Below are 12,284 nucleotides of genomic sequence, written 5' to 3'. Positions count from 1 at the left end.
GACTGTCCCAAACCTCCAGAGGAGAAAATAACTCGTGCTGAGGAAGCTCCTCCCTATGGTGATCTCTCTGATCAGGAAAAGAACTATGCTTTGTTCACAGATGGTTCCTGTCGTCTTGTTGGGAACAAGCGAAGATGGAAGTCAGCGGTTTGGAGTCCAACCAGGAGAGTTACCGAAACGAAAGATGGCGAAGGAGAATCCAGTCAGTTCGCTGAGGTAAAAGCTGTTCAACTTGCTCTTGATGTGGCTGAACGTGAGAATTGGCCTATCCTTTACCTCTACACCGACTCGTGGATGGTAGCCAATGCTCTATGGGGTTGGCTGAAGGACTGGAAGAAGAATGGTTGGCAGAGGAAAGGAAAGCCTATTTGGTGTGCTGATCTATGGCAGGACATTGATGCACGGCTGGAGAAAATTCCAGTGAAGGTGCGGCACGTAGATGCACACATGCCTAAGAGTAGAGCCACTGAGGAACATCAACATAACCAGAAGGCAGACCAAGCTGCTAAGATTGCTCAAGTTGATACCAACTCTGAACTTGACATTGACCTTGACTGGAAACACCGAGGTGAGCTGTTCTTAGCTCGGTGGGCCCATGACTCATCTGGACATCAAGGCAGAGATGGAACATACCGATGGGCTCGCGATAGGTCAATTGACTTGTCCATGGACGCTATCACCCAAGTCATCTATGACTGCGACATTTGTGCTGCTATTAAGCAGGCTAAGCGAATCAAGCCCTTATGGTATGGTGAGAGATGGTCAAAGTACAAGTATGGTGAAGCCTGGCAGATTGACTACATCACTTTACCTCGATCTCGTTCTGGCAAGCAGTATGTGTTGACGATGGTAGAAGCCAGCACTGGATGGTTGGAAACCTATCCAGTTCCACATGCAACTGCACGTAACACCATTGTTGGTTTGGAGAGACAGATCTTGTGGAGACATGGAACTCCAGAAAGAATCGAGTCAGACAATGGTACTCATTTCAAGAACAATCTTGTGAAAAATTGGGCCAAAGAGCATGGTATTGAATGGATCTATCACATACCCTACTATGCACCAGCTTCAGGGAAGATTGAACGCTACAATGGTTTGCTGAAAACCACCCTAAAAGCCATGGGGGGTGGAACTCTAAAAAACTGGGACAAACATTTAGCACAAGCTACTTGGTTGGTAAATAGTAGAGGTTCAGTAAACAGAGCAGGACCTGCACAATCAGATTTGGTCCAAACAGTAGACGGTGATAAAGTTCCTGTTGTACGTGAGAAGAATCTGTTAGGGAAAACTGTTTGGGTGTTTTCTCCTTCGGGTGAAGGGAAACCTGTCCGAGGGGTGGTATCTGCTGAAGGTCCTGGTCATACATACTGGGTAATGCAGGAGAATGGTGAAATCCAGTGTATTCCACAGAGAAATCTAACCTTAGCTGAGAGAGTTTAAATCCAAGCTGTTAGGAGTTTTCTGTTCTAGGTAACATCGGCGCCCAACACTGAGAGAATCTACAATAGAATCTACAGTACGTGAGCACGAACCCAACATCACCTGGGAGTCCCTGTTCTGAGCTTTTGAATCACCTACATCTGATTGAAGTGTGAACTGAACTTGTATATATTGTCTTAGTGTAAATATTGGTTTAGATTAGATTGGATAATTCTCAGCGATACTTTGAGCGAAGTAGACAAGGGGTGGATTGTGCTAGTTTGAAGCAAGCTGGAATGTTTTGGTAACAGAACTAGATAACGGGCAGTGAAATGAAAAACAATTGATGTCAACTTCTCTCACAGTCTCGCTGAGAACTCTGGGAAGAAGAAGAAAACATTCTCCATTTTGTTTCTCACTCTTGCTTTGGCCTTAGACCGAGACACATCTCATTAACCCTGCTCCTACTAACCTTGCTCCCTAACCTCTTGGCTGCACCTCTCTTCTTCCTGAGAACTGGGGTAAGGTTGAGAGGGCCGGGGGGAGGTGTTGGGGTGGTTTGAGAGCCCCTCCTGGGGACTCAGGTTTCTGGGAGGGGAGTTGTGCTTTTGTATTGTTTATCCTTTGTATATAACTGTATATAATTGTATATAACTGTATATATTGTAAATAGCTGCTTGTAAATTCTGCTAGCTGTAAATAAATTGCTTCATCTATATTCCCAGGGTCCGTCTGAGTTAGCTGGGGCAAATACAAAAGTGTGGGGGGGCGGGGTAACCCCCAAACCATCACAAAAGTGTAAATGTGTTTCAGAATAAATCAAAATGTATATATACATTACATACTGGAGGTGTTCACGAAAAGAGTGGATGAGGCACTTAGTGTCATGGTTCAGTTGATTGCATAGGGCTGGGTGATAGGTTGGACTACATGATCTTGGAGGTCTTTTCCAACTTGGTTGATTCTATAAAGATTGTATATATATACATATATATATATATATATATATATATATATACATATATATATACATATATATATATATAATCAAAGTCCTCTATTTTATAAGAAATGAAGGGAGAATGGACACAACTGTCACTTTGCCAAGCAAGAAAGATGAGGCTAGCTGGAAGTGTCTGAGGTTGGGCATCTGGAATCAGCTGCCTGATTGATCCAAGCAGAAACTTCCTTGAATCGAGCTGTTGAATGTATCAGTGCTTTTGGGATGCACAATATGCCAAGTGTTTTATTTCCACTGTGGTTATTTTTAAAGGTCCCAATGAAATTCCTGGAGGTTTTTTTTTCTTCTCCTGCCACATTTCATATCTGTGGTAGCTCAGAAATTATTCCCAACTTGTCTCTGATTTCTGTGAAGAACCACAGTGCTTGTCCTGCCTTTGGGTTGTTTTTTACTGATTAAGAAAATATCCTTACTATGTGTCTTTTTATCCATCATCTTCGCGTTTATTTGTTGTGTGCTCTGTGTCTGTGCGTTTCTGAGACAGGAAACACCCGACTGCTTTTTCTGCTCAGAATGTTTTGTTTGCACGAGCAATAAATAATCACTTTGCAGATCAAGCCTTGAAGTACTATGGCTATTTTGACAACTTGGATTAGCTAGTGCTCCTTCTTTTTATGAAGGTTTATCCTGCCAAGACATACTTTGAATACTGATAATGTTGATCCTCTTGCCAGTATGGTTATGTTAGAAAGAGGTATTTTTCTTCTTTCATCACCGTGTTCCTTGAAAGCATATTGAATAATGAGACAGCCAAATGGAAATAATTTACATGAGTATTCATCAAGTTTATTTAAAGTTAACATTATCTGAGGGCGTGCTAAGAACATTCCAAAGTCAGCTACTGCTTAAACCACGTCAAACTCTTCAGCCCAAAACACCACATTCTAGCCACCCACAAGCTCTGGCCGTGTTTTACCTGAGGTGGTGTATGCTGTTCTCTGGAACAACAGCTTTCACACTCTGAACTGTTTAGCACCAGTAGCCTTCAAGTCAGTCTTGCAAGCCACTGATGTTCAAGAAATTCCTTTTTGTGTGGAAAGGCAGATGAACAGCAGTACTTGGATTGGGTTATGGCTGTCTTTCTTCCACAACTGCTAAAATGGAGGAGGACACCAATAACCACACCCACAAGGCTGAAGAGAGGTTTAGGTGGTGCCTACCAGCAAGTCATACCATACACAGCTGGTCTCATGCCTTGGAGGGCCCTATGTAGACCAATACATTTTTGCAGTTTCAGCTGAGGACAATTCTGCATAAGGGTGTGTATATGTCTCTATATGTATATATAGAGATATGTTCCCTCCCCCCCCCCCCGCCATTGGTTTTCATGCATAATATTTTGAAGCCTTGGTCACGCTGTTCAGCCTGGAATAACTTCTTGTTTGTTTCTCCAGAGAGTCCTGGATTAAAACTTCTGGATGCAAGAGGTGTATTGTAAAGCTGCTATTCTAACTACAGATGATCTTTCCCAGACCCCGTTTGTGGCTGGTGTTGACCTAAAAGATGCCATCTTTTTCTTTCTTTTTATTTTTAAGTCAAAGTAGAATACCTACAGTTTGCATCCAGTAGCCTCAAAACAGTTTGTTTTCTGTGTTTGAGTCTTGTGTAATGGGTGTGGGGTTTTGAGATGGAGTAAGTACGCTAGGGCAAATTTACAGATTTTAATACTAGGCTTATGCTTTGCATTCATCTTATTGTGCTCCCAAACTCTGCTGTAACTGCATGTTGAAAAACAGCATACCCTGAGCAGAGGCAGCAGCACATAAGCTCTTTCTTCAGTTTGAAAGGCCACTCCATTTAATGTAATGATGATAAATGAAGTCCCTCCCTAATCTGTGTGTCTTAAAATATAAAGAGGAATTCTGATTAAGAATCTGAAGTGCTCTGCAGCCAACATGCTTTCCTGTTGACCTGGAATATAGCTCAGTCTTTACTTCCACGAGTTGTTCAGTGGCTTTGCTGAGAAAGCCAAACAGAGAGTTAATTATGGTGTTTTTTGTGCTGAGGACACCTGTCCACTAGGAAATGCGCTGAGACCCTCAACTCAATTTACATCAGCCAGAGAACAGCTGCCAGATGGTAACTACTTTTGGTCACTCCCAACCTGGTCGAATTTGAACTGGTGACCTAGAGGTGAAATGCTTTATATCCTATTACTAATTCCTTGAGGTTTCCAGTTTCTCATCCATCACTTATTTCAAATGACAGCAGAGTATATGCCTGAAATCTCAAAACAATTACTGTTTCACATAGGCAGCGTGTGGTGCAGAGACCGAGATGTACCTTGAAAGGCTTTCACGCTCACTCTGTGCACTTAAAAATGGTTAAGCAGAAAAAAGATGTTTCCAAAGATGCTTGGAAGTTCTCCCTCTTCTTTTCCCAATGTGCGTTATCACGGTTAGGTGTGTTATTTTTGTTAACCACAGCAAAAATAACTCCAAAACCTTTTACAAAAAGCACTTAAACCTCCCTTTATTTAAATGGAGTTCACTGTGGTGGTTTCCAACCTCTGAATGACAGTTCAGAATTAGAAGCTGGTGATTTTGACAGTAATTTAGTTGTTTTGGAGATCTGATTTGGGGGTTTTATTCCCTTCTGTGGTGGACGTGGAATTTCTCTCAACTACCTCAGCTGAACACATGTGGTTAAGCAGCCAAAATCTTACAATTCTATGCAGTCTTTGTAATTCTTGAAAATCTCTGAAGTGATACATGACTACACGAAGGTCCTTGGCTCTTTGTAATGTCTGTTAGCTCCTCTCCTAGCTTACCTTCCAGCTCCCAAATCCAAGCATTTCTCCACTGCTCAAGGAAACCTTTTTTTAAGACGCTGCTCTTGTCTGACAGGAGGGAAATCTGAGCAGGAAATATGTTGGAATTTGTAGGATGGACAGTGGAACATTACTGTCTTTCAACAAATCCCCTTGCTGGCTGTAATGTGTGATACCCATGGGATGGACAGGTATGTCAACTGCCTCTGAGGAGGGGGAAAATCAGCGCCTTGAGTTTCTCCTTTGCATAGCTGAAGTGGTAGTTGTCCCACCGTCACTTACAAAACGGGCAGGACAACTCATTCCTTAGGGACATGTATAGAATATATGAGGAAAATAATTATGGTTTTACAGAGGTATTTTATTTTTCTTTAAGCTGACTTGAAAAACCTGCTGTGATTTCATGTTTTCAAGGGAACATTACTTGAGGGCTCTCTTTTAGTAAGGTAATAGCATTGGTTGTAGAACAAAGCAAGGGTGGAGCTGATGAAGGATATCAACATGTTTGGAGGCTAGGATTTTAAAGCAGTTAAGACGTCAACTTGATCTCTTCATGATCGCAGCTGATGGACTTTCTTCTGCAGAGAATGTGCAGGTGTCTGTGCATCCTAAGCAGAAGAGGTTATGCACGTACAAGGCGAGGGTTTTTTTATTCCCCTGGGCTCAATCCAAGCTTTGGATGTTGCTGCCTGGCTTTGTTCCCCCTTTTTTCTGTTTGTTTATCTGATAGGCAGCCATGTTTTCAGTTGTGTTGGAGCCTGATAAAATCCAAGGTTTTAAGCCAGGAAAGCTAAGGAACATACCAGCCCCAAGATTTAACTGTCTGCAGTGAGACCTCAGGTGCCAGGATTTTTTGAGATGTGGAAAAGAACCAACTCAGAGACTGTGAAATGCATTTCTCTTTCACAGAGCTAACTCACAGTATGTTAGCAGTCTACAGATCATCTACGGTGCTTGCTCTACTACTGTCTGACTTTTATTACAGGATAAACCCCACAACAATTACCAGAAAGAAATAAAGAAAATCGATGATTTTCAGGTAGTAAAAGTTGACTTTGGCAGGTTGTTGTCCTCATGTAGTAAGAAGATAAAAAAAAAAGAATCTGTAATTCATAGCATTGTAACTTCAGTGAAGTAGCCACAGTCAGTAACAGCATCCAGGACCCAGTTCTAATTAAGACTTTTATTTTGTCTGTGATTGCAAATCTCTTGCTGCTGATAGAAGTTCTAAAATATGAAGGATCGACAGGGATGAGAAATGGCTTCATTATTTCTCTGTCCTTCCTTGGTGTCTTTGAGGAGATAAATAATGAACAGCTTTTACTCTCTTTAGTGCCAGAAACCAGGGACCTCAGTGGGAAGAGGCTGATAGCTCTTTCTGCACTCTTCCCTTGTTTTTGAAGGAATCCTTCTGGACTATGTGTGTGCATCCTGAAGTAACAGTGATGCCTGCTCCATGTGTGTATGTAGAATCATAGGTTGGAAAAGACCTCTAAGGTCATCATGTCCAACTATCAATCCAGCAACGCCATGGCCATGAAACCATGTCCCAAAATGCCATATCTGCATGGTTTTGGTACCCCTCTAGGGACAGTGTCACTGTCCACAAAAGTAAGTATCTGTCCAATGGTTTTTGTGTACATTTTGCATTTTGTAAGGTCCAGTTCCTGCAGCCCCCTTCAATGAAGTAGGAAAGGAGGTGGGATATATTTGGGTAGCTTTAGCAAAAGCTAAGATGGGCCATGTGTAACAATATATCTTTGAGTAGGCTGTTTCTGCAGTGTCATCATACTGACTAGAGTCAGGTTCTTCCTTGGCTCATCCTGGACACCCGCTTTATATGACCTAGAAAAAAAATATGGGGGGTGTGTATGGGGATGTATTTTTAGCTAAACTAAAGGGTATAAGCAAGGTTGAAAAAATAGGGTATTACAGAAACCTCCTGGAAACAAGCACTTGCTAAAATAAATGGAGCAGGCATTATTTTTTGTTGGGCTTTTTAATACTTGTTAATGTATCCAGAGAGTCCAAGAAAATAGTTTTCTTTAGGTTACCAGCTCCTCTTGTGCTGTTGCTTCATAACTGCAATCAGGGCTAGAAATTAGTACCCACTCTATTCTACGTTCATAGAATGGTTTGGGTTGGAATGAACCTTAAAGATCATCTAGTTACAGCCCTCCTGCCATGGGCAGGGACACCTCCCACTAGAGCAGCTTGCTGAAGGCCTCATCCAGCCTGGCCTTGAACCCCTCCAGGGGAGGGGAAATCCACAACCTCTGTGGACAGCCTATTCCAGTGGCTTGCCACCTTCACTGTGCAGAATTTCCTCTTGATGTCCAATCTAAATCTGCCCTCCTCGAGCTCTGATCTATTCCCTTTTGTCCTATCACTACAAGCTCTTGTAAAAATCCCTTTCCAGCTTTCTTGTAGGCACCTTCAGGTACTGGAAGGCTGCTCTAAGGTCTCCCTGGAACCTTCTCTTCTTCAGGCTGAACAACCACAGCTCTCAGCCCGTTCCCATAGTGGAGGTTCTCTAGCACTGATCATCTTTGTGGTTTCCTCTGGACCCACTCCATGTCCTTCTTACCATGGTGGCACCAGAACTGGATGCAGTGCTCCAGGGGGAGTCTCACAATGGCAGAACAGAGGGACAGAATTCACCTCCCTTTTCCCGCCAGTCACACTGTTTTGGATGCAGCCCAGCGCACAGCTGCCTTCTGGGCTGCCAGTGACCATTGCCGGCTCACATTGAGGTTTTTCATCAACTTGACAATCCCAGGTCCTTCTCCTCAAGACTGCTCTCATACCACTCCTCCCCCAGCCTACTGGGGGAGATTGCCCTGATGATATTAACTATATTGTTGATACAGTATAGAAATTGAGGCATTCCCTGGCCACATCAATATGTAGGCTTTCATTTAACCTACAGTGGAAACTAACTTCTGAATATTAATATCTGATAAATGTACAACTACTTAAAATACAGCCCCTGAACTTACTAACAGCTTCTACTTCTGGCAAGTTTGCATTTAATAGGTTGTCATTCTCCACAGCTCTCTTAAAACACCCTTAGCAAAGTGATCTTTTTTCCCAGTTCTGTATATCAGCCATTCAGCAGGTCAAGCAGCTCAATAACCTTGCATTAATCAGCAGCTAAGATTTATATCTGTACCTGTGGCATCACACGAGGCTAACCTAAATAAACAGCATGGTGTTTGTGTTAGTCATGTAACCAATGTCTTTCTCAGTTTGGTCACATGCATTTAACTTTAAAATATATCCAGTAAAGAGAGAGATTAAAAAAAAAGGCTTGGCACTTCGTGTTTCCATTTTAAGTAATCGAGTTTAAAATAGAAGCAGTACAGGATATGTTTTATAAGAGGAGCTCCAAAGAAGAGGACAAATTCTTTCATCACTCTGAAATGTCTTTGAGGAGATTTACAGCAGGTGTAGAGGAGAGAGGCCGAGAGGCAGCATGCTTTGGGCAGCCCCAGGCTGTCCTTTGCCACTGCCTGCTGCTGACGAAGCACGATGGAGGACTCCCTCTGCCAGAGCTGTGGACACCTGGCCCTGGCTCTGCTTGCTCCTTTCTCCTTCTCTGCTTTTTGTGTTCACTTCCCTCCCTGACATAAGTGATGTCTGAGGGGTTCATGCTCGCTGTAGGATGGCTGAGGATGCAAGGGGCTGGTGCCTGGGAGGTGAATCACAGAATCACAGAAACCTTCCAGTTGGAAAAGACCCTCAGGATTGCCAAGTCCAACCCAGAACCCTACTCTACAAGGTTCCCCCTAAACCATATCCCCAAGCATCACATCCAAATGACTTTTAAACACATCCAGGGTTGGTGACTACCCCCTCCTTGGGCAGCCCATTCCAATGCTGGGAAGACGTTTTTCCTAATGTCTAGTCTAAACCTCCCCAGTCACAGCATGGAGTTAGATTCAGGCAGGACTGAAAGCTCCACTTCTCAAATCCTGCAGGGTGTGCATGGAAACAGAGATGCAAAGATTTGAGGAACAGTTTCAGGCTCAACCCTCACAAAGCTTTACAATTCCATTTGTCCTGTAAGAAGGGAGTATCATTTTACAGGAGTACCGTGTTCTTCCATGGAATTCATCCCTCAGGGCCAGCAAATATCCCACTGGACAGGTGGAATTTTAAGGCTATGTATTGCATTTCTTGAGATGGGTGCCTGTATATTTTTCGCTTGCTTACCAGGCTTTCACAAAATAGCCAGAGTACTGCAGGCTCATTTTGAATTGACTGGACACATAGCACCTATTTCAAACACTGTAACCCCAGATTTAACTGCAACTTTGCTGCATCTTTTTATTTCTTCCCCCTTTTGTGTTTGAATGTTCCGTGTTGAAATACACTCCTGTCAGCTAGCAGTGACAGAAATAGATATAAAGTGGATCTGAATCTAGCAGTGTCAATTGCCTAGGAGCAGAAAGCCAGCTAAGCAGAATTTGTTTGTTGTTGTTACATAGCAATAAAAGTCAGCAGATTCAGAGTCAAGTTTGTAGCTGTTTAGACTTCTCATTAGCGAGAGGCTAATTTTTGCCCCCCAAAGTAGCTAATACTTTCCGTATATATAAGTGGACTTGACAGGTAACTCCTGAGGCAGGTTGCAGTTCATTCTGGTTTGTTGTCTGTGTTAGAGCTTTGCAGTAGTATTGCAAGATACTTGGCTAATAGGGCTGCTACCCCTTTATCCTTCTGACTTTTACAAAGCTTTCATTAGATGATTGCTTTTCTTGTAAGTACTACCTCAGGAGCTGAGATCCTTTCTGCAGGCTTGTCTTAGACCTAGATTATCCAGATGAGAGTTGTGAATGAACATCTAATAGCCTGATTCCTACCAAAATGGCCTCTCTCAAGTACCACAAGCATTGCAGTGTCCACCTTCAGATGTTGACCACTGTGCCAGAAACATGTTGTAAACCCTCAGTTTATACACCTGGTGAAAACACAAAACCTCCTGCTGGATATCTGTAAGAGGAGGAGTGGTGTTTGTATTGATTTGTTTTTAACAATTGTTTCAGGTGCAGATGTCCAGATCAGCCAGGTAAGAGCCACAAATACAAACCCTTCTTAATTTTCCATTTGCTAGAAGCTGACCTCAGTGACACAATAGGAGCAGACATGCCCGAAAGGATCACATTATGTGTGTGTGTGTTAACACTGAAAGTTGTGAATGTAAGGGGGTCAGAGTACAGAATGTTACATATACAGTATGTGTGCAGTTGCATATTGCATGTTCGTAGACATGACTTGAGTTCAACAAATATAATGTCAAAAATTTGACTGGGTGCCATTTGTTTCAGGCAGTTATTTGGCAGAAGACCAAGGTGTCAGATCACAAAATGGCCTGTATGTCAGTTCTGGGAACAGCCGTTATGGGCAGTATGGTACCTTTTCAGCACTGCTCCCAAGATCCAGAGGTGAGCTTAAACTTCCTTCTCCCAAAGCTGCTTTAAGTTTAAAGCCTATCTGTGAAGAGAAGCTAAATCCATAGTCAAAAAGAGAGAAGCTTGGATAAAGAGAACACTCATCTCCAGGCTGACGTCTGATTAATGCATCTGATTCTATTACTGTCCTCTCTGTAAAATTAATTGGTTTGGTGATTGAAAATCCACTCCAAGAATCATCTAGTCAGGACTCATGTGGCACTGATCAAATGGCAGTAAAAACAGTTGTGATGACAAATGCAGAATTGCTGATTGCTCAGAGCTGTCTAACTTGGGATTCCTGGCCCACAGGCAGGTTGTACCCTGATTAATATCTGAGTATTTAGAAGGTTCTCATCTTCGTGGCCTCTTGGCCTTATACGCTAAAGAATATCCCCTCAGTTTCAGTCAGGGGCACCTAAGCAGTAAAAGCAACAGATAATTAGAAAGCAAGCTGTACAAAATTTCCAGTAAATACCTGTTTTAAAGACATACCAGTTACTTGTCAAAAAAATTCAATACACTTGGCTCTCTTTGCCACTGTTGAAACTGGGAGAACTCCTTTGTCTGGTATTTTCAACAGATTTTTTTCCTCTGCTTCCATTTATGTTGGAGACATTCTTATGAAGGGAAGACTTCCTACTGCTGACTCGAAAAGTTACATTTTCCTGTGTCTTCTAGTAATTAATCTTGACAAGTCACATAGATGAAATGAATCACTACCTGCAAAGTCACAGTGGCTGCTGAAACACAGCTTACCATGCTGCACTCAGCTTGCTAAGTTTGATTTAATAGCATTAGTCAGACTTTCCTATCTGAATAAAGTTTAATAGCATTATTCAGACTTAAATCTTGAGTTTGTCAGAATGCTGTGGTATGCATATGCTGGGAAAGGCAAAGCTGCTTCTTGAAGTTTGCAGAGTTGTAGTTGCTTATGCCTGAAGAGAACATTCAGAGTTATTCTTACCTGAAGGCAGGTTGGATGTGCCTCACAGGGAGAGAGCAAGGGGCTCCAAAAGGAAGACATGGGGGGATTTAGAAGGGACTGGATTGAAGGAGGCACTCAGGTTCTCACATTACCTCTCTGCTATATCTTGAGGCATCCGTATTCCTTGGAATAGAAGTTGGAGAACATTCCATATCTCTCTCTGTCTCTAAATAGTGTGTAAAATACCACGTGCATCATTCATAGGTGTATCCCTGCAGACTGGTCACCCCCAAAGCTGGGTTCAAAAATCACAGATATTTCTAGATGGATCAGCCAAGCACCACAAAATGATAGAATTAAGGTTGCCTGAGTAACCCTTTCTTTCTTCAAAGTGTGCAGGTGTCAGGATGACAAGGCATATGCTGCTTTTTTCTTTCCTATTGGGTCTGTGCCTCATTCAATACACAGAACAGAGCACAGCTCTGTATTTTTTTTTCTTTCCTACTTTGCACTGTATAGCCTTGTACTCCTTTGCTGCAAGGTCTGCTCTGAAAACAGAACTGTAAACAACTTCACCTTAGTAACTGCAGAGTTAAAACCTCTCTAGCAGGTGATCCAGGGGATTCAAAGACTGGCCTTCTTCAAAACATCTGAATGATGAGCACTGAATGAATCAAGAATACACTTCAAGCTGAC

General features: G+C 42.5%; 1 protein-coding gene across 1 annotated transcript in view; it reads left to right on the top strand.

Annotated features, from left to right (window-relative positions):
• Positions 1-12,284, top strand: part of PMS1 (PMS1 homolog 1, mismatch repair system component) — a 75,607-nt gene that overhangs the window by 24,590 nt on the left and 38,733 nt on the right. Inside the window, exon 5 of the mRNA XM_064157962.1 lies at positions 10,538-10,654. Coding sequence (XP_064014032.1) covers positions 10,538-10,654 — 117 coding nt within the window. The remainder of the gene's footprint in view (positions 1-10,537; positions 10,655-12,284) is intronic.

The sequence above is a fragment of the Pogoniulus pusillus genome, chromosome 2 (genome assembly GCF_015220805.1).
Source record: "Pogoniulus pusillus isolate bPogPus1 chromosome 2, bPogPus1.pri, whole genome shotgun sequence".
NCBI lineage: Eukaryota > Metazoa > Chordata > Aves > Piciformes > Lybiidae > Pogoniulus > Pogoniulus pusillus.
This window is presented reverse-complemented; position numbering and strand designations above follow the sequence as displayed.